Consider the following 27,146-nt stretch of genomic DNA (forward strand, 5'->3'; position numbering starts at 1 on the left):
TTTATGAGTAGGCTATTACACTGTTGCGTTGGAGGAATTATTTGTGTACTTATGCAGGACATGCAATATTTTGGATATAAAAAAAATGCATTGTAGGCCTACTATATAGTACTGCACTTTACTGCAGAGATCGTACCCAGGGAGCAAGAGAATAACACATTTCCAGATCCACGTTATCGGAGCACTGTTGGACCACACGTTTCCTACTTACTTAACACATAGATGGATTAATAATTATAATTGAACTGAATAGCAAGTGTTTGAACCCACAAGGTGAGGCGTTTGTCAGCAATACACGAAAGGACCGAAGAGCAAAAGACGTCTCTTGCTATCTGAGGGGTATGCTACAAAGCGAGGTAAATGGCTCACCCGACTTTAGGGAGAAAGTGCTGACCTATAAAGAAAGTTTGAATGCATGTATTGCTCCTTAAGATAAGTTGTGTTGAGGAGTTAGCCTACTGTTTGTGACAAAACACACAACTATCCAGAGAAACTGTTTGATCTCTCGAGCATGTCTCAAAGTAGGCTATGCAACCTATTGCTTCTTTTTGTTCAGTGGCGTTGAGATCAGCGGTACGAAGTTACTTTGGCTAACTAGCTACATACTATGTGAAAGCACAAACCCTTCCTCCCGCAAGTTCGCTGCTCTGACAACTTACTTCTGTTAATTGGTGTTTGTGTCTGATTACACGCAGAATCTTGTTTATTTCCGCAAAATGTCTTGAACCATTCTCCCGTTTTGGACTGCATGCAATTTCCCCTGCTCGCGACTTTAACTTCGTGGAGCCAGCAAACATAACAATCAAATTTCCCAGATAGCCCCCATTCTTCTTCTTCTTGTTTTCTTTGGCGGTTGGCAAACAGCTTTTAGGTACATTACCGCCACCTTCTGAATAGGAGTGTGGGCCTGAATACATCAGTTTTAAAAAAAGAGATTAAACGCAATATTGAAGTATACAGTTAAGAACATCATTATTCATACCCCTGGCAAATATTGATGCAATGTTGATTTTCACTTGACATGTTTGTTCTGACGGAAAATGACACAGCCACATGCCAAAAGCTTGTGAGACAATGTGGTACAAACATGGAATCAAAAAAAATAACCGTTTTTAAAAAAAAATCATTTTTAAAACATTTTCATGAAAAATGGCATGTCCAAAATTATTCATACCCGTTTTAAATAATCAATGGAAACATCTTTAGGCTATTTGCCATCAAAGCTCTAGACATGGTTCTTATAATAGGCTACCTATCAAGCCTCTCCATGTCTCCACAATGATTGTAGACCGCACCTTTTTAGCAGCAATCTGGGTTTTGAGGTATGAACGATTATTTGCCATCACTTTGGCCTTGTGCTCACTTTTTGACTGATTGAGGACTCTGGCTGGGCCACTCTAAAATGTTGACATTGTTCTCTGTTAACCATTTCTTGCCTTGTTTGACTGTATGTTTTGGGTCATTGTTTAATGGTCTAATTATGCCTGGGGCAGGTCTCTTGGCACACTGCCTGATCTTTTCCTCCAGAATCTCAGTGTAACCTCTTGCTTTAGTGTTTCCAATTTTTTTTGAGAAGGTAAAACCCGGATTGCTGTTAAAAAGATGTGGTCTAGAATCATTCTAGACATGGGGAGGCTTGCTAGATATTATAAGAACCATTTTGAGAGTTGTGAATGCAAATAAAGATGTTTCCATTGATTATTTAAAAAGGGTAGGAATATTTTGGACTTACCATTTTTCATAAAAATGTTAAGAAAGATGAAAACGCTATGTTTTTTTAATTCCATGTTTCTCCCACATTGTCTTACAAACGTTTGGCATGTGACAGTGTCATTTTCAATCAGAACAAACATATTGATAAAGAGAAAACTGTATGTGTAGCTTACTGTAATTCAATTGGCAATGCAATCTGCAATTCAAAAAGACATTACATTATGCAATTGCCAATTCATTATGCAATTTAATATTGCAATTTGCAATAATTTCAAACAAATTGTATTTTAAGTATAGTATAAGTATGAGTATATATACTTTTTTGATCCTGTGAGGGAAATTTGGTCTCTCCCTGCTCCCCGAGCACCGCTGTTGTAGCAGGCAGCTCACTGCGCCGGGAATGGTGTGTGCTTCACCTCACTGTGTGTTCACTGTGTGCTGAGTGTGTTTCACTAATTCACGGATTGGGATAAATGCAGAGACCAAATTTCCCTCACGGGATCAAAAGAGTATATATACATATATTATTGGTCTAAAATGTTTTTCATTTGTTCAGTTAACTTTTCTTAATATTCATGAGTTAAATTTAAAGAGATGGTGGTCCAACGACGGACCACAAATGGCAAGCCACCGGCGGCATACCACCAGCGGTCCGCTATCTGATTTTGCTATCTGGGTAGGTAGATGTCAGGTTATCATACAAGCAGTTTAATTTAGTAGCGGTTCGAACCCACGTGGAGTTTATTTAGTTGTATTTATTTGCCGGCATATTCAGATGAATATGGCCCAGCCAGCGCATGCAGCCTACTACAGACAACCTGACACTTCCAACGCCAACACATCGTGTTGTAGGGCCTAAAACCTTTATTAAGTAACAAAGTGGAGCATCTGACAAAACATTTCTTAAACACTTGACTTAAACAGACGAATCTGCAACCAGGGATCAGAGGCTGAGTCCAGCCAGTTAACATGATAGCCAGATACCGTATAACACCGGCTTGCCACACCTGGTCCACCGTCATTTTTCTATTGATTGAAATTAGGGTTGCAAAATTCCAGGAATTTTCAAAGTTGTAAACTTTCCATGGGAATTAACAGGAATAAACGGGAATTAATGGGAATAAACTGGGGATTTTTAATATGGCAAGTTAGTCTATAACAGGGAACTTAAATGTAGTGGACAAAACCCCCTTTTGCAGTCTAATATTAGTTAAAACAACCTGATTTAATGCAATTTCAGTCGAATTTCTACCCTGCACATATGTCAATCACATGCACACAGCAATCGGCATAGGCTGCTAGACATAAAGGAAACCTATGGTGCGTTCATATGCATAGGGAACATTTTTTCCAACCAATCGGATTTTGTTGGTGAGTAGTGTGGTGTATCTTGGGCAGTGTTGCTAGTTTAGCACGCTAGTAAACCATAGGCAGAGAATGGGATTCCCACTAGCATGCAAGCTAGCTTTGTATGCTAAGCTAAGCGAAAATACGAACATACAAATCATATTGCTCATTACGAAACAAAATGTTAATGTTTGTACTGTATATGAAACAGTTTGTATGAATTACCCAAAATTCCCAGTTAATTCCCGTAAATTCTCATTAATTCCCATAATTTCCTTTAATTCCATGAAAGTTTCCAATTTGGAATATTTTAAAAATTCCCCAGTTTAACTTCCCATGGTAAGTTTCCGGAAAGTTTCCGGAAATTTACCCGAAATGTTCCGCCCCTTTGCAACCCTAATTGAATATATAACTGAACTGAATAAATAATAATGTGTTTGGACCGAATGTGGCAACACAGTGTGGCGTTTGTCCACAGCCCCCCAGGCCCAAAAGACAAGCGGACCACCAGACCTACCCATGCCAGCAGGGTGGACCGACAGTGGTTCGGAGACCTCTTGCTATTTTGAGGGGTATGCTACAAAGCAAGGTTGTTGGCTCACCAAGGTGAAGCCAACAAGAAACTGCAGATCTCTAAATAAAGCTTTAATGTAGGCCTAACCTTAGGTATTTTTATTGTTACGGCCCTAGTGTGTTTCGGCCGTCTGTCTCGTGTTTTGCCTTTGCCCTTGTTTAGGTCCCACCTACTGCTGATTGCCGGAAAATTAGTTACTAATTGGGGTTGATTGGACAGCCCTTAAAAGACCCAAGATGGCATTAGTTCAGTGCCTTTGAGCCCGCCAGCACCCACGGTTGTGTGAGAGCCGTGGATGGCTGTGTGTATTGTGTTTATGTTGTGTATGAGCTGTTGTCCTTTTTAGATTACTACAGTGGTAGTGTGCCGAGTGCGGCAATTACTCCCAGTGGGGAGAGTGGCTACGATGTAGCAAAATACTGGCCTAGTGTGGCCAGGGTGTGCCGGGTTCGGCAAGACTACTCCCAGTGGGGAGGTTAGTGTTTGTATGTTTATGTGTTTGTTTGTTACTATTTGGTTTAGGCCTAGCCGTCTTCATACTTTAGTGTGATTGTCTGTTTGAACTTTTATTTTGATTTATCAATAAACCGGTCATCTCAATCATTTACTTCCTTGTTTGTGTTTACTGTTCTCCTTTATTTAAGTTAACTAGTTACGCAGCCATATGCCCCTAGGCATTTTAACATCCAGGCGTAACATGGGGGCTCATCTAAACTTAGATCTTGTTGTGTGGTAAGTGCACAATTTATTTTTCTAAACTGTGTTTGATCTCGGTCATCATCGGGCACTCATTTATTGTTTTCCGTAAATTTCTGGTGGTGGGGAGTGTATTCTGGGGGTGGCTTTGCAGGTAGTGGCTGTGGTAGCCCGTTTTAGCTACTTGTGAAGTTGCCTCGAGCCCGGTAAACTCCGAAGACAGATTAGGGAAATTTGGTGTAGGTCTGTTTTTTTTTTTTTAAGGCTTGGGTTTTAGCGTGTAGTGATGTCTGGCATCAACGTGATCATGTTGCTACAAATTGACGTTCATTCATACTGGTGCTATAGCTGATTGTGTTTAGCGTAGCCTATTTGGCAGTTTATCCACACGGATGTGTAATAGCTATAGGATAACTGTTTTGCATAGTTTAGCTTGTTGAAGCTGACGTTTGTTAACAGTGTCTTTTTGTGGCCTTACTGACTATGATGGTGACTACGCCACCCCCCTATATCTAGAGAGGAACCCCTGGAGCTACCCACTCAGCCCCCCAGCTGTAGGCTAATGTTCAAGACAGGGTATCAGGAGGCACAGGTGATGATAATACAAAATTTCATTTATTATATTCTTAGACAAAAGCTTAAAACACCATTTGCACCCATACAGGCGTGCGGTAGCGAATGGGCAATTGTTGGACAAAACAGGCAAAGGCAATCCTAAATACCGCCCACACTCCCCAGTGAATGGGAGGAGAGGAATACAGGCCAAATAGTAATCAATACTGACAGGTGAAATAACATTGGTCATGCACAGCACACCGGTATCAAATCAAACCAAACCAGAAAGAAATTAAAGAAAAAAAAATAATTCATCAAATAGGTTAAACACCACCAATATCACACCAGAGGCAATTTGCACTGCAAATCAACAATGGACCAAATTACTAAAGCCTATCAGCAACAGAATACCAGTAGCCTATCTGACCTACTCCAACCACGAACCTGGAGAAGAGTTAATATGAACAGATATAGCCTAAATAGGAAACTAGCGATGATATGAATAGAGCATGGAATGTTATATGCCAACGCAAGAAAACCCCAGTCATTAGCTGGTAACTGACCAATTGCACGTTGCCCAATAAATTACCCACATCCCCCCTCACAATCCCATATAAATACGCACACAAGCACCGTCGCTAAACAGTATACAGGAATCACTCATGAACTCAATAGAAGAAAAAACAGTGGCTACACGCTGGAGCTGCAGCCCAAGGGTCTGTATCAGTGTCCACAATCCACCTAATGGCACAAACAATAATAAAACTATTAGTTCCGTTCGTACCAGTAAAGACGGGCATAGTCTACAAGTTTGTTCCCGTTCAAAACCCCACTGCAGATGAAAAAGAACAATACCTCAAATGTCCCCGCCGTGATCGCCACCTACACCTCGTCCCCAGACGGAATGCTGACTCTGTTCGGCTGTGGGAGATTTATTTGCACGTAAGTAACTTGCACATGTAGCCAGCCTCTTTTAGAAACGATGCGGCCCAATATGAGAGATCAGTGAGACAGTTACGTTACCTCTTGATTTATAATGTCGCCTCGCAAACCTAGGACCCGACACACTGCAGCACCAGCGTTCTGATTCTCTGCTCCTTACTACCGGAAGCAAACAGTCCGCACGTAAAGGCCCCGATGTATAAATAGACATGCCAATTTACTAATCTATCAATTACCTAATTCATCAGTGTCTGGTGATTAGTTGCCAATCACTTCCCCCATACTTAGTTGGCCTGTTATTCCTACACGTGCCTTGTGATGGCAGCGTTTCCCCAGTCCCACTGCCCACATCCACCCCCACTTTGGAAGGTCACCGTCCCGGTGACTGGACCCCATTTGAACCCCTTATTGCCAAGGTCTAAAGTGAGCAAGGATTTGACTTACTGCTGGGTCACCTGCCACACCCCCCAGTGCACCCACTCCTTGCCCTAGAGAAACAGAACGTGGCAAGTTATAAGGATTTAAATGACGCCCTGCTGTAGTCCGGGTGGTGCGTCTAGGGACACTTGGAACCACTTCAGAATTCAATGGGCAATCTGTGGTCTTTCAAGGGGTGGAATGATACCTGCTGGCAGGGTTGTATGTGACCGAGCAGTGTCTGGATTTTCTGGCTGTTCAGGAACCTGCACAGGGAGAGGAGCTATCTGCTCTGGTCTGGCCGATGGTACTATCCACTGTGGGTCCTCTTCATCCTCGTCCTCAGACTGGGCTTGAGCCACCGGAACCACGAATGTGTCATCACCATCCAATGTGGGATTGGGAATGGAACAGGGGGTAAAAGACGCTGGAACCAGCCGTAACTCGGTCCGATGTAGCGTCTTCTCTGGACCACTACCATCATACCAAAATGGACAGATTGCATATACTCGTCCCACATCATCAAAGCGTCGAGTCACGCGGTACGGGGTGGGATTTTATTGCGTCCCTTCACATGGTTCCGACGATAGACTATGGAGCCTACTGGAAGAGAGGCTGCGTTACCTTCTGGCTGCTGGCGGATCCTTTGTGCTGCCGCATGCTCCAAGTGTTGCCTCGCTGAGCGATAGGTTGACTGGAGCCGTGCCTGATGTACTTTTAGCCAGTCATCCACAGAACTCTCACTCTGTTGTTCTTCAGGAACCCCTAGCAGAGAATCTATGGGCAAATGGGGCTTACGCCCAAACATTAGCTCATAGGGCGAATACCCCGTGGACGAATGCACAGTTGTGTTATACGCAAAAAGCATGTGTGGCAGATGTTGTGGCCATTTTCGCTTCTTCTCTGGTGGGAGGCTTCGCAGGAGGTCATGGAGGGTGCGGTTAAACCGCTCACACTGTCCATTTCCAGCTGGGTGGTAGGGTGTGGTGCGGCTCTTCTCCACTCCGTACAGCTTGCAGAGATTACGCAACAGCTCACCCTCAAAATTGCGGCCTTGATCGGAATGGATTCGCTTGGGAATGCCATAGATGTAAAACCATCTCTCCGTAAGCAGGCGGGCCACCGTACTGGCCTTCTGGTCAGGTGTCGGGTACGCTTGGGTGAACTTTGAAAAAACGTCGGTCACCACAAGCACATTTTCCCGGCCGTCACTGGCCCGCTCAAGGACAGTGAAGTCCACTGCCACAATTTCCAGGGGCTGGGAAGCTAGAAGGGTACCCGGGAATGTCCGAACTTTCGGCACTACTGCCTTTGCCACTGCACAGCGAGGGCATTCTCTGCACCATTTCTCCACTGTGGCCTTCATATGGGGCCAATAGCCTCTGTGCCGAACCAAACTTAGAGTCCTCTCACAACCCTGGTGGCCCTGATCATCATGCAGGGCCCGAAGCACTTCAGTATGAAGAGACTGAGGCAGCAGTAGCTGTAGGACGCCATTACCCCCATCTGGTGGATAGACAAGTCAATACAACACTCCATCACGCTCGCAAATCCTCCTCCACTGCCGTATCAATTCCAGCACCTCTGGGGACACCCTTTTTCGTTTTTCTGCAGTTGGTGGTTCTCCCCTGTTCCAATACGTCAAAAACCCACTGATGCAAGGGTCAGCCTATTGGAGGGCTTGCAGCTCAGTTGTTCCCCTGGATGGAAAAGCATCAGTAGCCAAGCATTGAGCTGGACCCAGATGGCTACCACTTGAAACAGAAGCCATACTAGGAAGTGGGGGGACATTGAAGCCTGGAGCAATGTCAGCCAATAATGCTGGCTCAGGCAAGGCAGGTAGACGGGAGAGTGCATCAGCATTGTTATTAGCAGCCCCAGGGCGGTACTTAATGTCAAAATCGAACAGGGCCAGTTGGGAAGCCCAGCGTGGCTCGACTGCCCCTAGTCGAGCTGTCTGTAAGTAACTTAAAGGGTTGTTATCTGTGTAAACAGTGAATTTACTCCCCAAAAGGTACTCTGTCACAGACCAATAGCTCTAGCTTCATCGAGCTATAGTTCGACATATTGCGCTCTGCTGGATGTAGACCCCGACTAGCAAAAGCAACTGGCCTTTTCTTTCCCCCCCTGATCCTGAGACAGTACCGCCCCAAGGCCCGCATGACTGGCATCTATCTCCAGTATAAAAGGCTTTGAAAAATCGGCGTACCCCAAAACCGGTGCCCTCACAAGCCTATCCTTCAGCCCCTGAAATGCCCTCTCACATAAATCATATCAGTGGTTCTCTAGGGAGTGTAAAACTGGTCTCTTCCGGCCCTGCTGCAGAACACCCACAAGTTTGTGTAAAGGGGCTGCACAATGCGCAAATCCCTCAACAAAGCGCCGATAATAAGAGGCAAAACCTAAAAAGGACCGAAGTTCTTTCAGTGTAGTTGGACGCTTCCATTCAGCGACGGCCCGGATCTTCTCGGGGTCGGTGGACACCCCGTTAGAGGAGATGACATGACCCAAGTACTTCACTTCAGACTGAAAGAAATGGCACTTCCTCAACTTCAGCTTAAGGTTGTACTGGGCCAACCTTTGAAGGACTAATTCTAAACGTTGTAAATGGGTCTCAAAGTTGGAAGAAAAGACCACAATGTCGTCCAAATAAAGCAGAAGAGAATGGAAACGTTCATCGCCAAAGATGCGCTCCATCATCCGCTGGAAAGTGCTGGGCGCATTACATAGGCCGAAATGCATTCGATTGAACTCAAGCAATCCAAAAGGAGTACAAAAAGCAGTTTTAGGTTTATCATCTTCTGCGACCAACACTTGATTATACCCACTCGCGAGATCTAATGTGGAAAATAAAGAGGCACCTGACAGAGCATCAAGCGACTCTTCAATTCTTGGAAGAGGGAATGCATCCTTTCTTGTACGTGCATTTAACTGTCTATAGTCAACACAGAGTCTTATACTGCCATCTCGTTTCTGGACAACGACAATGGGGGGCGAAAAAGGACTACAGCTGGCACAAATAACACCGCTATCCAAAAGCTCCCCAATGTGAGCTTTCACCACTTCATACTGGGAAGGTGGTAGACGGCGGTATCGCTGGCGGACCGGAGTGGTATCTAGCAGGGGTATCTCGTGTTGAATCAGATCCGTGCATCCCAAGTCTCCCTCATCCTTGCTAAACACTGTGTGGTGCTTTAATAGAAGGTCCTTGCCTTTTTGCACTTGTTCGGGGCAAAGGGTTGGCCAGGATACTTCAGACAAATCCAACGTCCCTTCATGTGCTTCTATTGTTTGTATGTGTACAGTACGGTGCAGGTTTTCAGATTCTTCAAAGGTCACCACACTCCTCTCAGACTTCACTTCCGCCATAAATAGCTTGCCAAGACTAGCCTGTCGGGGCAACCAGATGTCCTGAGTCCCTACATTCACCACTGGCACAGAAACCTCCCCCCGTCCCATTGACAGTAAAGCCCTAGAGGCCAGCAAGCCCTCTGGCAACACATCAGTGTGGGGTTCGAACAGAGCAGAAGGAAGAGCACGTCCAAACTGATGGGTGCAACTAGCCGGTACCTTCTTCCAGGTACCGGCTGGAACACATATAGGGGCACGTCCTTTAACCCTGACACTGCCAAGAAGGCCGGTGGGTGACAAGCAATCAATCCTATGACACTCAGACAAAGCCTCCCCCCCATACCTTGCCTGCTGCTTGCACCAGATCAGACTGAAATAAAAGGGACCCATATTGATGAAAAAGCTCGTCATAGCAACCACTAATTATATTCATCCCCAACAGACTAGGAGTGTGAGATTTTCTATCCCGAGGTGGTGAATTATCTGGATCTTTCACAACTAAAATGCCCATACGTGGGAGTGTTTTCCCCAAAACCTTCACGTCCAGTTCCAGGTAGCCAAGATATGGAATGGCCAAACCATTGGCTGCCCGGAGCTGTAACCAACTGCAGCCTTGTAAGTGACCTGGAATCCTAGTGTCAAAATGCTGGCGAAACAAGCTCTCAGGTATGGTGGTCACCATCGATCCTGTATCCAGCAAACAGCGAACTGTAACTACTTCAACTGATGGACATGTCCCAATAAGCCTCCGCAAATGTTTTGAAGAAAATGTTGAGCCCTCAGGGTCCCCAACTGGTGGTTGGCTCTTGCCACCATGGGGCTCTAGTTTTCCTGTTGGTTTGACACGCTAGCCACCACCTCTACTTCTTGAACCAAACCCACTGCCCCACCCCGCCCATTAGGCCCCACACTAGTCCTTGTTTCCCTTGGACAAAATCTAGCAATGTGGCCAGGCTGGTCGCAGTGTAAGCAAATGGGCCGGCCGTCAGGTTGGAATCTATAAGGCCTCCGTCGAGGCCCGTTAGGACCTTGGCGCTGGGTCGGAGGATACTGGGAGGAGCCCAATCTCTCTAAAATGGCGTTTAACTGGGCTTGCTGTTTACGGAAACACTCTTTTAACTCTGCTAGTTCATTGTTAGGCTGAATGGATGCTGTATGGCTCTCAGAACTACACTCACTCATTACCTGTGCCCTGGAGTCACAAGAGTAGGCCCTGCTCTTCGGTACGCTCACATGCTCTCCCTCCTCCACCCAACGGACAGCCTCACTGCGAATGGTAAGAAAGGAAGCTTCAGGGTTAAGCCGGACAGAGCGTTTGAGTTCCCGGCGCAACAATCCATCCCTCACATTTTCAACAAACTGGTCCCTGACCATAGCATCAGGATTAGGGATCCCTTGAGGGTTTCGACGTTTGATGGCCTCCATTAGAGACAACAAAGCATGAGAAAATTCCCAAATAGACTCCCCATCTAGCTGTTTCTTTTGGAAGAATTGTTTCTGTAGTAAAATGAATGACTTGGAACACCCATAGATCTCAATTAATATCTGAAATATTCTTTCAGGGTCATTCTTATCTACTGATGGACGGAATCTGATTTCATTTCTGGCCTCCCCATCTAAATGGTCAAAAATAAATAATGCTTGCTCATCCTGTGACATATGACACACACCCAAGGACCTGCGAGCTTCCTCTACCCACTCCTCCACTGGCAAAGAGTCAGTCGCTCGTCCTGAAAATCTAGGACATTTTCTTTCCTTAGGTAGGTAAATATATCTCTCTGCCCTTTCAGGAGCCTTCCACCATCCCCTCTCAACCGTTCATTCTCTGACTGAAGCTGCTGAATACGGTCATTTAGGGCCCTAATCTGTTGTTCCATGGACGCACCAGGATCACTTTCTTCTCTAGACATTATGACCCCCCTTAAATTTGTAAGTCCAAAAACAAACAAACAAACAAACAAAAAAACAAATATATATATATATCAGTATGTTCTACCAGAAGCCAACAGTCCAAAATATATTTCACAGCACAAGTCGTTTTCTCAGGCTGCCACTGGTTCTGTAACCACTGTTTTTCTCCCAATTATACAACCTCTCATTAACAGTTTAAAACAAAAGAAAAATTATTTATGTGGGCTACTAAATTTGTTTGTTTGGGTTACCTTATTTTACAGTAAACCCTTATTTAGAATTCTTTACAGGTGAAACACAATAACGAAGAGACCAGAAATACATATGAATGGTATTTTTATTTATACAGGCAAAAAAAGTAAAAAATCAGAGATACATGAAAATGTATGTATGTTTATAATGTATATGTGTATATATGTATGTATGTGTGTGTGTGTGTATGTATGTATGTACGTATTGTATGTATGTATGTGTGTACTGTATGTATGTATGTATGTGTGTACTGTATGTATGTATGTGTGTACTGTATGTATGTACTGTATGTATGTATGTACTGTATGTATGTATGTGTGTACTGTATGTATGTATGTACTGTATGTATGTATGTGTGTACTGTATGTATGTGTGTACTGTATGTATGTATGTATGTATGTATGTGTGTACTGTATGTATGTACTGTATGTATGTATGTACTGTATGTGTGTGTGTACCATGGGCGGACTGGCCATCTGGCATACCGGGCATTTTCCCGGTGGGCCGACGCACCTTTTGGGCCGATAGAATAGGCTATATATATATAATTAAATTATTTTGGCCAACGATCGGCCCAAACGAAGGACAATCAGCGGCCCATTGGTTACATTTCAATATTGACACTGGACTGATCCAATAACAGCTCACGTCAGGCCCCACCCCTCCCATTTTGGCTCAGAGCCAGGATTCTGTGAGTGCATCAAAAGTTAATCGAAGTTGCCTACACGAAATTGCGGCGGGTGCCGGTGGTGACAATTGTGCAAAATGAACACCAATGTAGAAGCTTCAATACAATATAGCAAGTACGCTAGCATATGTCAGAAACATGTTGAAGTTCGTTGAGTTTGAACGAAGATATACAGAGCAAGGGACAGTGGTAGGTAGGTAAATATCTCCCTCTGCCCTTTCAGGAGCCTTCCACCATCCCCTCTCAACCGTTCATTCTCTGACTGAAGCTGCTGAATACAGTCATTTAGGGCCCTAATCTGTTGTTCCATGGACGCACCAGGATCACTTTCTTCTCTAGACATTATGACCCCCCTTAAATTTGTAAGTCCAAAAACAAACAAACAAACAAAAAAACAAATATATATATATATATCAGTATGTTCAACCAGAAGCCAACAGTCCAAAATATATTTCACAGCACAAGTCGTTTTCTCAGGGTGCCACTGGTTCTGTAACCACTGTTTTTCTCCCAATTATACAACCTCTCATTAACAGTTTAAAACAAAAGAAAAATTATTTATGTGGGCTACTAAATTTGTTTGTTTGGGTTACCTTATTTTACAGTAAACCCTTATTTAGAATTCTTCTTACAGTTTACAGGTGAAACACAATAACGAAGAGACCAGAAATACATATGAATGGTATTTTTATTTATACAGGCAAAAAAAGTAAAAAATCAGAGATACATGAAAATGTATGTATGTTTATAATATATATGTGTATATATGTATGTATGTGTGTGTGTGTGTATGTATGTATGTACGTATTGTATGTATGTATGTGTGTACTGTATGTATGTGTGTGTGTACTGTATGTATGTACTGTATGTATGTATGTACTGTATGTATGTATGTGTGTACTGTATGTATGTGTGTACTGTATGTATGTACTGTATGTATGTATGTGTGTACTGTATGTATGTGTGTACTGTATGTATGTGTGTACTGTATGTATGTATGTATGTATGTATGTATGTGTGTACTGTATGTATGTACTGTATGTATGTACTGTATGTATGTATGTGTGTACTGTATGTATGTATGTACGTATGTATGTACGTATGTGTGTACTGTATGTATGTATGTATGTATGTATGTATGTGTGTACTGTATGTATGTACTGTATGTATGTATGTACTGTATGTGTGTGTGTACCATGGGCGGACTGGCCATCTGGCATACCGGGCATTTTCCTGGTGGGCCAACGCACCTTTTGGGCCGATAGAATAGGCTATATATATATAATTTAATTATTTTGGCCAACGATCGGCCCAAACGAAGGACAATCAGCGGCCCATTGGTTACATTTCAATATTGACATTAGACTGATCCAATAACAGCTCACGTCAGGCCCCACCCCTCCCATTTTGGCTCAGAGCCAGGATTCTGTGAGCGCATCAAAAGTTAATCGAAGTTGCCTACACGAAATTGCGGCGGGTGCCGGTGGTGACAATTGTGCAAAATGAACACCAATGTAGAAGCTTCAATACAATATAGCAAGTAGGCTAGCATATGTCAGCAACATGTTGAAGTTCGTTGAGTTTGAACGAGGAAATACAGAGCAAGGGACAGTGAGCAGGTGGTGGAGAGTGCGAGCCTAGTTGAGGCTACATGATAAGAACTCAGTGGTCGAGCAGGTAGGCTGTGACATGCCATGCTGACTATGATGATTATGATGACTTATTAATTGCGATAATGTAATGATATGGTTGCCTAATGATAACATAGTAAAGCCGTGCTGTGATTATGATAACAAATAGCGCAACTTAAATGTTCTAAATGAATGATTTGCAAACCCGGACAGCAAAATAGTGTCAAATCGACGTTAATTGATGGTCAGATTGATCAGTTTCCGTCAGACGCCCAAAATTCAACATCGATGGCATGAGTGGTGGTTCTACCTTGGGAGGGTTATCATGGTTAAGAAGGGATAAAAGACTGTAGACTGACGGAAACGTATAGGTTACAAAACGTCACGTCATGCACAAGCCAACTAAGCTACAGTATATATATAACCTATAGGCCTAGGCTACCGTCAGACACTAAAGACAATTAGTTCATGTAGCTGTACTATTCCAAAATGTACCAGCAATGTAGGTAGGAAGTATAGCCTACAGGAATAAAATATTTCCAGCAACAGCCCTGTTTATTTTGTGTTGTTTCAGTTGTCCTACAGTGATAACTGGTATAAATTACATTAATGTCTAAGACAATTTGGGTAATTTAACTCTTTACACATAGACTTCAGTAATTTTTGGTGCTGTCAATTGTAGCCCATTGAATAATTTGAAATGATACTTTGAATTCAAGCAGAAACTCTTCTTTAATAATTGCTTGTTAGTCTACTTGAATATGGAGATCATATGCTCCATGCCTACCTCTGATCAGTCAGAGAGATAACCAATGAGGCCTATATCACTTTCAATGCTCCATGACAGTTGAAAAGATATGCCTATTTAATGCAAAGATTTTGTATTTAATTAGGTGTGCCCCACCGATTTGAGGGCCGCTTGGGCCAAATATGCCAGGGCCGATTTTTGGTCCCAGTCCGCCCCTGCTTGCCACACACATCAATGCCAAAGTTTTTAACAGGCAAACACTGGATGAACAATGGATTTTATTTTTTATGGCCGCCCCTGGTGTGTACTGTATGTACTGTATATATGTATGTATGTGTGTGTGTGTGTACTGTATGTGTGTATGTATGTACTGTGTGTGTATGTATGTACTGTATGTGTGTGTGTACTGTATGTGTGTATGTATGTATGTACTGTATATGTGTGTGTACTGTATGTGTGTATGTATGTACTGTATATGTGTGTGTACTGTATGTGTGTATGTGTGTGTGTATGTATGTACTGTATGTGTGTGTGTACTGTATGTGTGTATGTATGTATGTACTGTATATGTGTGTGTACTGTATGTGTGTATGTACTGTATGTGTGTATGTATGTACTGTATATGTGTGTGTACTGTATGTGTGTATGTATGTACTGTATATGTGTGTGTACTGTGTATGTGTGTATGTATGTACTGTATATGTGTGTGTACTGTATGTGTGTATGTATGTACTGTATATGTGTGTGTACTGTATGTATGTATGTATGTACTGTATGTGTGTATGTATGTATGTGTGTATGTATGTACTGTATATGTGTGTGTACTGTATGTATGTATGTATGTACTGTATGTGTGTATGTATGTATGTGTGTATGTATGTATGTATGTATGTACTGTATATGTGTGTGTACTGTGTATGTGTGTGTCTTATTGAGTTGTGTGGCTGTCTTTGCCTTTTTCAGTCCGGCCCTTTAAAGAAAGAGAGGGGAAATAAAAACTAAAAATACATTTAGAAAAATAAAAACTTTCCAAAAGATGATTTTTTTATTCCTCTTTTTAGTCAACTTTAGCCCACTCTCTTTTTAGTCAACTTTAGCGTGGGGCTGAAGACTTTTTATAGGCACTGTATATGAGGCCTCTTTTCAGTGTGTTTGCATATGTCTTTTCAATTTAGAAAGAAATGGAAAACCTTTTCCACACTGGGCACATTCATGACTCTTCTCTCCAGTGTGTATTGCCATGTGGGTTTTAAGATTTGAGGGATGTTTGAAAGCTTTTCCACACAGAGCACATTCATGAGGTTTCTCTCCAGTGTGTATTCGTAAATGTCTTTTAAGAGCTGAACTTTGTGAAAAAGCTTTTCCACATTGGACACATATTTGAGGCTTCTCTCCAGTATGTATGAGAATGTGGGTTTTAAGATATGAGCGGTATGCAAAAGCTTTTCCACACTGGGTGCATTTGTGAGGCTTCGCTCCAGTGTGTATTACCATGTGGGTTTTAAGATTTGAGAGATGATTACACACTTTTCCACACAAGGCACATTCATGAGGCTTCTCTCCAGTGTGTATTGCCATGTGGGATTTAAGATTTGAGAGATGTTTGAAAGCTTTTCCACACAGGGCACATTTATGAGGTTTCTCTCCAGTGTGTATTAGTAAATGGCTTTTAAGAGCTGAACTTGTTGAAAAAGCTTTTCCGCATTGGACACATATATGAGGCTTCTCACCAGTATGTATAAGAATGTGTTTTTTAAGAGATGCGCGGTATGTAAAAGCTTTTCCACACTGGGTACATTTGTGAGGCTTCTCTCCTGCATGTTTTAACATGTGGCTTTTAAGATTTGAGAGACGTTTAAACACTTTTCCACACAAGGCACATTCATGAGGCCTCTCTCCAGTGTGTATTACCATGTGGGTTTTAAGATTTGAGAGCTGTATAAACGCTTTTCCACACAGGTCACATTTATGAGGCCTCTCTCCAGTGTGTATTAGTATATGGCTTTTAAGAGCTGAACTTTGTGAAAAAGCTTTTCCACATTGGACACATATATGAGGCTTCTCTCCAGTGTGTATTGCCATGTGGGTTTTAAGATGTATGAGTTGTACAAAAGCTTTTCCACATAGGGAACATTTATGAGGCTTCTCTCCAGTGTGTACTGGTAAATGTCTTTTAAGATCTGCCCTTTGTGAAAAAGCTTTTCCACATCGGACACATATATGAGGCTTCTCTCCAGTGTGTACTGGTAAATGTCTTTTAAGATCTGCCCTTTGTGAAAAAGCTTTTCCACATCGGACACATATATGAGGCTTCTCTCCAGTATGTATGAGCATGTGTATTTTCAAAGCCGAGTTGTGGGTAAAAGCTTTTCCACACTGGACACATTTATGAGGCTTCTCTCCAGTGTGCATCAGCAAATGGCTTTGAAGAGATGAACTGCGTGAAAAAGCTTTTCCACACTGGGCACATTCATAAGGCTTCTCTCCAGTGTGAATCAATAAATGGTTTTTAAGACCGGACATTTGTGAAAAAGCTTTTCCACAATAGACATATTTATGTTGCCTTTCGCCAGTACTCTGCCTTTGATTAACATCATGAGAGTGTGTTTGCTGGTGTTTCTCGAATTCAGTATGGTCTGTGAAACTCTTCCTGCAGACTGAGCAGTGGTGCAGCCTTCCTTTGAGTTCATCCTTCTGTCCATGGATCTTCTGTTGCGTTACATGTGGGTGGTCTGATGCACCTGGAAGAGTTACCATAGAGAATGAGAGACTTTCTATAATTTAATATTGGCTGATGACATTTTCTGTTTCAAATTCTGCCCAAAGCAAATGCATATGTGTGTATGTATAAAACAATTTGCAGTCACAAGAAATGATTCATGCATGACGAGACGAAAAGCTCGTTTCACGCTACAGATGAATTTACTTGTTTGTTTGTGTTAGTTTAATTTAAGGCCATTTCAGCAACTAAGGCTATTTAATAGCCAGAGCATTGTGTGTTATAGAAACTTAAATATGTTTTTTAAAATATATGCTAGTAAAATATTCTAAAACCTTTAAAAGGTGGGACCTCACTAAAAACATCAGCTATAGAATTGTTATGCTAAAATTGTTGTCTTTTGGTTTTCAAGGCAGGGCGATGAATTTATTTACCGGTATTTACATTTATCATAATCTACGCCAGTCTACGCTGTAGTCTCACCCGGACCCCGCCAGAAATGTTCATTTTTGCTTTTGAAAATCCCTCTTGTGGTTGTATGTGGGCTCCATAATTTTTAAAAACACACCGATTCATCAGCCAGGCTTTAAATAGAACAAATGTAAAGAAAGTTGCATACAGAGATGGATGTTCCTTATATTTTTTTATTTCTGTTCGGTGCAGCAAAAAAGACTGCATGTGGTTAAGTGCTATATATTAGCCTGACGAGCCATACCCACATCAAGATGTAGGGTCTGGTAACTATCCATTGCCACTGCTCAATTAGAGAGGTGGGATAAACGGTCGTTTTCCTCTGCATGCAATAGGATAGCGATACAACTCAAGAGTCCCATGCCCTGTGTGTCCTAGGGATCTAGTGTCTCCACGGTCTAAAACTGCTTTTTATTATTATTATTTCTGTTCAGTGCAGGAAAAAAGACTGCATATGCTTAAGTGCTATATATAGGTCCTGTAAACGAACTTCCAGAGGCAGGCAAGTTCGACCAGGGTTCTTCAATTCTAATGTAAATACTGGACAAGTTCCTGCCTCGTAGGTTTTATACCCTGAACGCCCATAATGGAAACTTGCCTATACCTGCCCTATAGACCTAATCTAACTGTTGATGATAAAAGTTATGTTTAAACGGACAGATCCGTAGCCCTGCCCATCGAACGCAAATAAGCCTGCAACACGTTAGCACCGACTGCACAAGCTCAGACAAGTTCCCTCAAAATTTTAAGATAGCTAGCAGGGGTGTGAATGTCATGTAAAAGACGATTCGATACATGAAAAGATACATGTTCATAAAAAAACAAATCAGTACAATTTGATGCAATGTGTTTCGATGCAATTCCAGTGTTTCCCACAGAATTGAATTATATTTGAGGTGGTAGGTGATGTGGTTATGATGCTAACGGATTTAATCACGATTTAGCCAGTTGCAATCCTTGCAGGATTTTTAATGTCTTCTTTAAACATGCATGCAGGGAATTGAAAGCATTCTGAAATAATTTGCATCATTTGCTCAAGGTGATTATGTAAACTGAGGTTTGTATCATATATTGAACTGAAAAAATAATAGTCTACACTTACATTTACGTTTAAGCAGCAAGGGCCAAATTATTCTTTAACATTAAGGAAATCCCTTTATCAAACGTAAAGTAGGCCTATTTGCATTCCCAAACAGCGGCGATAACCTGTAGAGTATTCTGTTCTAAACAGAACGCACCTGCTATGAGACATGGCTTCAGGTGAATGGCAAATGTTAGGTAGGCCTATTATTATTGCCAGACGCCATCACTGGTTACAACAATGATCAGATTAGTGTTTCATTTCGCGCTAGATTTTGAAAAACAAGGGTGAAAACTGTCAAACAAATGACGAATGCAGAACGATCAAGATATCTTCTTATAGCTTCGAGTGTGAGTTGTCACATGCTTAAGTTGCAGTAGATGTATGGTTAATGTCCTTTTACAACTTTGGGCAATGCATGTAGCCAAAACAAACTGCATTACCCATAGGGATGTAACGATTACCGGTATAATGATAAACCGTGATAAAAATGTTGACGATAACAATTACCGTTTTCTTTTGAAATATCATAATCATCACGGTTGATTACCACGGTGTTGAAACCGTGTGTTTAATCCTTCCCAGCTTCATCCGAGCCTGCTTTTGACATACAGTAGGCCTGGTACAATGAAGCAAAATTGGTACCCTACTGATTCTGTTGTCCAATTGATGGTTTTAACTGCTATTTGGATTAGGCTACAACTGATTTTAAAAGGCGGAACATTTTCACCGCAAAACTTGCACTGTATCATTTAGCCGCTCTGCGTTTTTCTTTTTTATCTTCGCGTCCACATTAAATCCATTCCACTCACGTTATCAGAAGAGCACAGTAGCCTAAAGTTTTATTTCTCAGGGTAGGAATTTCACGGCAGCCACGTCGTTGCCCCTTGCGTTGGCCATGATGTCCCTTTGAAAATCAGAGGTTTACAGGCCACGGTGGCCTTGGTGTCCTTCTTTCAATATCCTGCTTTGCGTCCTACTAATAGCGATTTTTATTTAGCCTATGGCCTGTCAAAATATTCACAGCGCAAATTCATTTAGTATTTTATGCAGTGGAGAAAGTGACAGCGCAAGAAAGAAAGTGCGTCTAAATTCACCCATTCTTCTCAGTTGAACTACTCGCGAACGATCCTACTTATCACGCAGACATCAGTATCACATGAAAGAGCTTTTTCTCAGCTTTTAAACGATGTTAGCCACGAATTGCTATGGTAAACGGTTCGCGAGAAAAGTAAATAATATAATTCAATTTAATCATAAATTCTACTTAAGGTTTTGCGTCCATCACCCTACCCATTCCTCTCGGTGAAATACTTCACAAACCTTTCGTTTAACACATAACAAACCATATATCAGAATAAACAGCAGACCTTACCGAACACAAAGATGTAAAGCAGTCACCTGTACAGTTAGCCGTTCCAGAGTAATCCAGTTTTGAATTTGCAGTAAATTTCGACATGCATGGATGTCTCCAAATTTGGGCTTTAAGTTTTACAATGTGTTTAAGTTGTTCCACATGATTTCATAACGGGCCAAATACAAAATAAATGTTACAAATATCACCTAGATATCGGTAAATCAGAGGACAGCTGACTAAGAGTTTGTGAAAGTAGATCACAAAATGCTAAGCATGCATCTAGGCTATTTGAGTTTCTTAAAGCTGAACTGTGCTTAAATTGTTCAATACATGATTTCATAACAGGCCAAATATAAAATAAATGTTAAATATAGCCTAGATATCTGTAAATATTAGATGATCAGATCATTTACAGTTCTATGTAATATGTCATGTTTCATGTTTTTGTAATGTTTCATACAGTGAGGCAGGTCTACTGCAGTGAATAGGCTATACAACTTTGATCATTTTTATAGCCTACTACTGTATAGTTAACTTTGGCCTTGGTGCCCTAACATGTGGCCTTTGTGCCCTCCACCAAATATGCTCAACTGAAGGCCAAGTGGCCTTGCCCCCAGAATGGTGAAATTCCAAGCCTGGTCTCACTCATTGGATCCAGATAACAGTAATAGCAACCTCCAAATAATGTTAGGGTAAGTTAAGCTATAAGCACATACCCAATTAAACATGAACGGGACACTTTTTGAAACTATTTCAGCTTGTGTAGGCCTATCAGTGCTTTCTGAACATATTGAACACACTTTTAAAAATACCGTGATAATACCGAAAACCGTGATATTTTGGTCACTATAACCGTGAGGTTAAATTTTCATACCGTTACATCCCTAATTACCCACAAATCCATGCCACGTGTAGCTGAAATGCATCATTTGCAAGTGGAAAAGAATGCGCTCTACAGCATTAGAATTAGAATGTAACGCTGCCTGCAACTTAAACGTCTGAGCGAGCAGAAACGTTTGTGAACCGATTCGTAACAATTAAATCGGGGAAACGACCGGTTCAGGTTTATTTCGACACGGGGCTTCATATATCGATGTAGCCGTATCTTACACGTTAAATACGGACAGCAATACATATTGCATACATATACATACATATTACATACCCCAAACTGTGGTACGCGACCTGCCACTAGGGTGTACGCGAGATGAAAAGGGTAATGCGGGAAAGGTGTTAAAAATGATTAAAAATGATATTTCGAATCGGGTTATAATGATATGGAAACGTGAAATTAAAGGAAATCATTTTTTATAAACGCTATAATAGGCTATGTTTTCATTAAAAAATAAGCTACCCACAATGCACGTGATTGTGGACGTATAGGCTAGGTAGACGGCTGCACAAACATGGAAAACTGTCTAAAAACAGGGACAATGTGCAAAAGGCCTAATTAAAGTGATCGAAGAGGAGAAGGGAGAGACACAGAGCAGGAGACGGGTAACGATGTAATGGGATGGGGGGGCAGACTGATGAAGTGGAGGTGGAGCGCAGGGGGATACAAGAAAGGACAAGACAGAAAAGACTGCGCGAAGAAAACTAAAGTATGAGGCGGCATATAGCCCTAGGCTTCACGTGGATTGGGAGACAAGACTGCCCAAAAGCCACAGTGCGTGGTTTGCAGTGAGGTGCTATCTAACCAGTCTAATGTTCTCCACACTGTTTTTTTAGCGTGAGAGCTCATAGACCAGTTGCACATTTTGATTTTGTTATTTGTTATCATGTATGACGGCTAATTAAACATGATTTCTGGAATGAGTCACTAGAATGTGTTACTTTTTTATGTGTCGGATGGTAGGGGTACGCGAGCCGAGTCAGGATGTAGAAGGTGGTCCGCGGGAAAAAAACAGTTTGGGAACCGCTGGGTTAATATTTTCACCCCTAATAGCTAGCATAGTTTGCTAATTGCTGCTAATGTCTAAGACTGCGTCTCAAATGGTGTACTTCTGCACTTGCAATACCTAATTTGAATGTGTGGGGGCCTTCACACTGACAATTCCAACGACACAAAGTGCACTGCTAGTCCCCGGATAGTGCACTCATAGCAGTCAAAAGGCTGAGTGCGGCACGCTGGATACTTTTCGCCCTCAATGGACGCCATCTTGACTATATAGCGGAAGGGGAGGGAGCGTTTTCAAACTCGTGGTTGAGTTGGCTGAAGTTGAGAAGGCTGAACTAGCAGCAGTGGAAAACACACTTTACAGATGTACAAGCAAGTTATAACAAACTGTTTTGACACAGTATGACCATGTTACTGTCAAATAGAGGACACAAATAAAGTTATATTTAAATGTTGCGATTGTCTATTAACTCATTGAGTGCCAAAAACGTAATATTAGGTTTTTAGCTTTTTTTTTTAATTACGAAACTAGGCACTCTAACACACCTTATATGTGATTTTGGGAACTCTGTGATGAATGGAAATGAAATGTATGATGATCGAAAACTCACTAGGTGGCAGTCTCGCCAGGTCTCGCTAGGACCATCCTAGGTCACTTCCCGGAAACTTTACAGGCAACACTTTATATTGTTATATATATATTTCATGAAAGACGTTATATCTCCATTTCTAGAAAAAAAACAGCGATTTTGATGAAAACTAGCCACTGTTTAGCTTGGGATTTCTCAGGAACAGAGGCGTGTAGAAATACACGGTTTGCACCCACTGAGAGCTTAAAGTCTCACCTTTCAAACAAGCCATTGTATGTGTTCATAGCTATAACACAGAATATGCTGTGGCTGTACAAAAATCATCAACAATGGTCTAGATTGCTGGCACTCTAGGACAAAGCTTCCGAAAACAGCTTGGCATTCAATGAGTTAAGTCTGTCCATTAAGTGCACAGAGTTGTTTGATATGAGACAACACTATTGTTAAAATGTACGCACTCTGCCCGAAAGCATACAGTGCACATAGGTGCTGCACGAAAGTGTACTCACTAAAGTATGCCAATTGAGACACAGTGAAAGTGATCTAGATAGACACTTTATTGATTCCTAGGGGAACATTACACTGGGTGGCCAGGTATTAGGAGACAAAGGGACACATTTTGCCCAGAAAGCAATCCTGGTGCTGTGGATGGTCAAAATAAGCTTAGATTAGAGGTGAGAGAGAGGCCACATATCAATAAACAAAATGGAGGAGCCGCATTTTTTGGTCATCATGCTGGCACTGCAGATAGCATGCAATTCTAGCCAACTCCAGTAATTTTTGATTAAGCTGGGCAAGGTTTAGGATCGGTCAATTACGCAATCAACGACTCCTCTGTGGAACCTCATTAAAAAAAAAAATTCAAGTTAACACTGGTTAAGACCATACCTTTATACAATGCAATGTTTTCTCATTACAAACGATGATGTCAAAAATGTCAAGTTAAAGGAAGAAAAATTCCGGAAAAATTCCGGTTTTTAGCCTACAGTATGCCTGTTGGCAGCCACTCTGAGCAGTCAAAGGCGATTCAAAACGAGTCAGAAAAGTCGAGACAGGTGTCCACCACTCTAGTTCATCGAAAACAAACCAGAAAAGGGATTCAAAGTCCTAAATACCGGAATTTTCCTTTAACACTGATTATGACCATTCCTTTATACAATGCAATGCTTTCTTGTTACAAACGATTTGGTCAAATCATCAATATACATATAAAATAATGAGATGAGCAAAGACATGATCATTTACATACATTTCAAAGATACATATTGATTTTTCACATAGCATTGAAAGCAGGTTACGCAAGACTTTTTTTTGGCTGGACAAAATGTTAATATTTCAGAATACTGGACATACAGACAATCTGTTTTAAATAGCCATAATGGCCTATAAGCTTACATTTTTAAATAGCTTTTAAATAGCCATAATGGCCTATAAGCTTACATTTTAAATAGCTTTTAAATAGCCATAATGGCCTATAATCTTACATTTAAACGGCACTAAATCACAAACTATATATTTCCACAATGCAGTTTATTAAGCGTCGTCAGCACCAGCAGGTGGTGTAGGATCAGCTTTGCACAGGCAGCGAAGAAGCCTACTTTCATTCTATAAAGCAGCGCAAATTGTTGCCCACACATTGCAAACAGACTCTAGCTACACAACTGCAGTAGTGGAGAATCTCGGAAGAATTCCCACTGGATTGGTAGCGGTTTGCGGTCGGCATAGGCGAGCTTAAAAACTGCCATGATGTTGTTGTTTGCATAAGTTAATTGCTGCGCGATCACAGCCCCTTTTCCCTCACTTCCAGCGGCCCCTACTCACAGACCCGGTAACCTAATAATGAAGCAACAGCTGTGATGAACGGTAATGCCGGTTCACCTGTGAGTGAATATAGACCCTTTTTAGACCCTTAAAGTTTTAGATGAGTGGTCGTGAACTTTTTAGTTTCCCTGGATCCCCCCCCCCAAAAAAAAAAATATAGTCCCAATAAATGACTTGTACACGCCCTTCATAAATTAGCGTTGCTGTAACATCCAACATGATTTCATAGAATGACAGCGTATTTCACTGCTTGTGCAAAATGGACATAAAAAAAACAAACGTTTCATAGACTATGTTTATATTTAACTTGTCACCATCATATGATTTTGAAGAGGAACATTTGAATGCCTTTTCACACTTTCTCTCCAACGTGAATTAACATGTTTTTTAAAGGGAAACTTGTCAGGATTTCCCCCTCTGCTGGAGAAATTGTGCATTATGCTATTTCAAACTCTGGGAAAAGGTAAAGCACATGGGTTTGTTTACAAGCTAGGGAACGGTTAGCATAAGTTTGGCAGAACTATGTGGATGTTACAAGGTAAGAAACACGATTTAAAACTAGTTTCTTGTTTCTCACTTCTCTTTCCGGGACGGTAGTCTTAATGTTGCAAGGTTGGTTTTCCACCTGGGGACGCTAGGTGCAGCGGGGAAAGTCACCAGCGGGGAACAGGTCATTTAACCAACCAAATTATTTCTAAACGGGTTTATTACGTTAAAATAGTTGCTAAGTCCCCCTTTAAGCCTTGAATTATGTTTTCCACAGTGGTCAGATTAAAGTGTCCCATAATAGCGCGATAATGTGACGTCACAGGAGCGCCGTAACCATTTATACTCGCGCGTGGTGGTCGCGACACTAGTTGCAATATTCTCCTGAACAGAGTTGTCGCTGTTGTGAAAAGACTAACGCTAACTACGTTACACAGTAGAAGAAGCTGCAGTAAGAAACACTAGTAGCTAGCCTCTGTGATGGTACTTCAGACTTTGGTTGCTGCTATTCACAACTACCATCATCATTATCATCTACTGTAGTTTCCAAGGTGTGTGCACAGGTAGATAGATAGATAGATGGATATATAGATAGATACTTTTAGCCTAGAAATCTAGACGCATCCTAGCTGAATCAAATTACATTTGCTTCCAGGGCAATCTAGTCTAGCAACTCTCCGTTGGCTTCTGAGCTCGAAAAATTAAACTTCTATCAGGCCAATCAAATCGTTTATAGAGTCGTTAGGCGGGCTTAACATAGTGATCGATGGCAGAGTTGCAACGGTTTGGCTTGAATTCCCTGCTACTTGAAAACAAAGAAGATGGATGTTGCTGTTGGCCAACAGTGTGACACGAGTTAAGCTTGTTTTAAGTTGGCAAAAGTTTGAACTAGCCAACTAGCTCCGCTGGTGGGAAAACGCATGGGACTCAGCGCTGTCCTATTGCGTGCAGAGGGAATTTGAAAGACAACCGATTATCCCGCCCCTTGGACTGAGCACTGCGAACGGTGAGTGTCCAGACCCTACATTTTAATGTGGGTCTGGCTCGTCAGGCTAAGATACTTTAGTCATCCCGAGGGAACTTTTTATAATTTAAACAGTTTAGTTGCTGGCTGAGTTTGTGTAATTTCCTGAAGTGGAAAGAGATTTTGTTCAGGCCTTAGTAGATATCCTTTGTTTGAAAATAAATCGTTTCTATTCTTTCCTCTTAATTCCATGTGTTGCAACTCTCGCTGGTAGCTTTGTTAACTTATCCAGCAAACTATTAAAAAATCACGACTAACAAAACACTGCAACTCTCGCTTGCCCTCAAACTAGTCCATCTTCAGGTTTCCGGTTTGTCGCACTCAGCTGAAGAAAATAGAGTGGTGCGCTACCGTGTGCTACCCGGCCAAAATCATGGCGCGCCAGAGAGATCTACGTCATTTTGATGTCACATTGTCGCGCTACCGGTAGGGTGCGTCAAGTATGTAGAAGCCTTAAGACTTCTCTCCGATGTAGGGCTGTAACGATACACCAACCTCACGATTCGGTTTGTATCACGATTTTTGACCCACGGTTCGATACGAATCTCGATTTTTCTTTTTTTTTTTGGGGGGGGGGGGCTAGACATTTTATTAAATAACATTTTAATAGCCTCCCTTAGAACACCAGAGGATTACAATATAATATATCTATTATTTTATATCCTGATATAAAAATATTTTTCTGAATGACTGATATTTATGACAGCACACTTTATGTAGATTAGCCTATTGGCCTACTATTTTTTATTACAACTCTACCTCTTTAATTCAGCTGTCTGGTTGAAGCCTGGAAATATTGTAAACAAAGTAGCATATAGCTTAGCCTATCATAGTCTACTGATTGGACTGTTCAGTTTCCCCATGTGTGTTTAAGT

The 27,146-nt window shown here is 41.7% G+C and overlaps 2 protein-coding genes across 6 annotated transcripts in view; both read right to left on the reverse strand.

Annotated features, from left to right (window-relative positions):
* LOC143120980 (uncharacterized) overlaps positions 1-27,146 on the reverse strand; it is a 59,107-nt gene that overhangs the window by 21,884 nt on the left and 10,077 nt on the right. For 2 of the 3 annotated variants that reach the window (XM_076281409.1, XM_076281415.1), the window contains exon 1: positions 660-809. The exons of the other annotated variant lie outside the window; for it this stretch is intronic. In XM_076281409.1, the coding sequence (XP_076137524.1) occupies positions 660-797 (138 nt within the window). In that variant the 5' untranslated portion in view covers positions 798-809. Of the gene's footprint in view, positions 1-659; positions 810-27,146 lie in introns of those variants that run through there. 3 annotated transcript variants of the gene reach the window in all.
* LOC143121017 (uncharacterized) overlaps positions 13,635-27,146 on the reverse strand; it is a 90,176-nt gene continuing 76,664 nt past the window's right edge. For all 3 annotated transcript variants that reach the window (XM_076281431.1, XM_076281426.1, XM_076281439.1), the window contains exon 3: positions 13,635-17,566. In XM_076281431.1, the coding sequence (XP_076137546.1) occupies positions 15,969-17,566 (1,598 nt within the window). In that variant the 3' untranslated portion in view covers positions 13,635-15,968. The remainder of the gene's footprint in view (positions 17,567-27,146) is intronic.

Source organism: Alosa pseudoharengus, unplaced genomic scaffold, assembly GCF_046254945.1.
Source record: "Alosa pseudoharengus isolate Yale_2024_CS ecotype anadromous, Long Island Sound unplaced genomic scaffold, YU_APseudo_1.1 YU_APseudo_1.1_scf_1, whole genome shotgun sequence".
Taxonomy (NCBI): Eukaryota; Metazoa; Chordata; class Actinopteri; order Clupeiformes; family Clupeidae; genus Alosa; species Alosa pseudoharengus.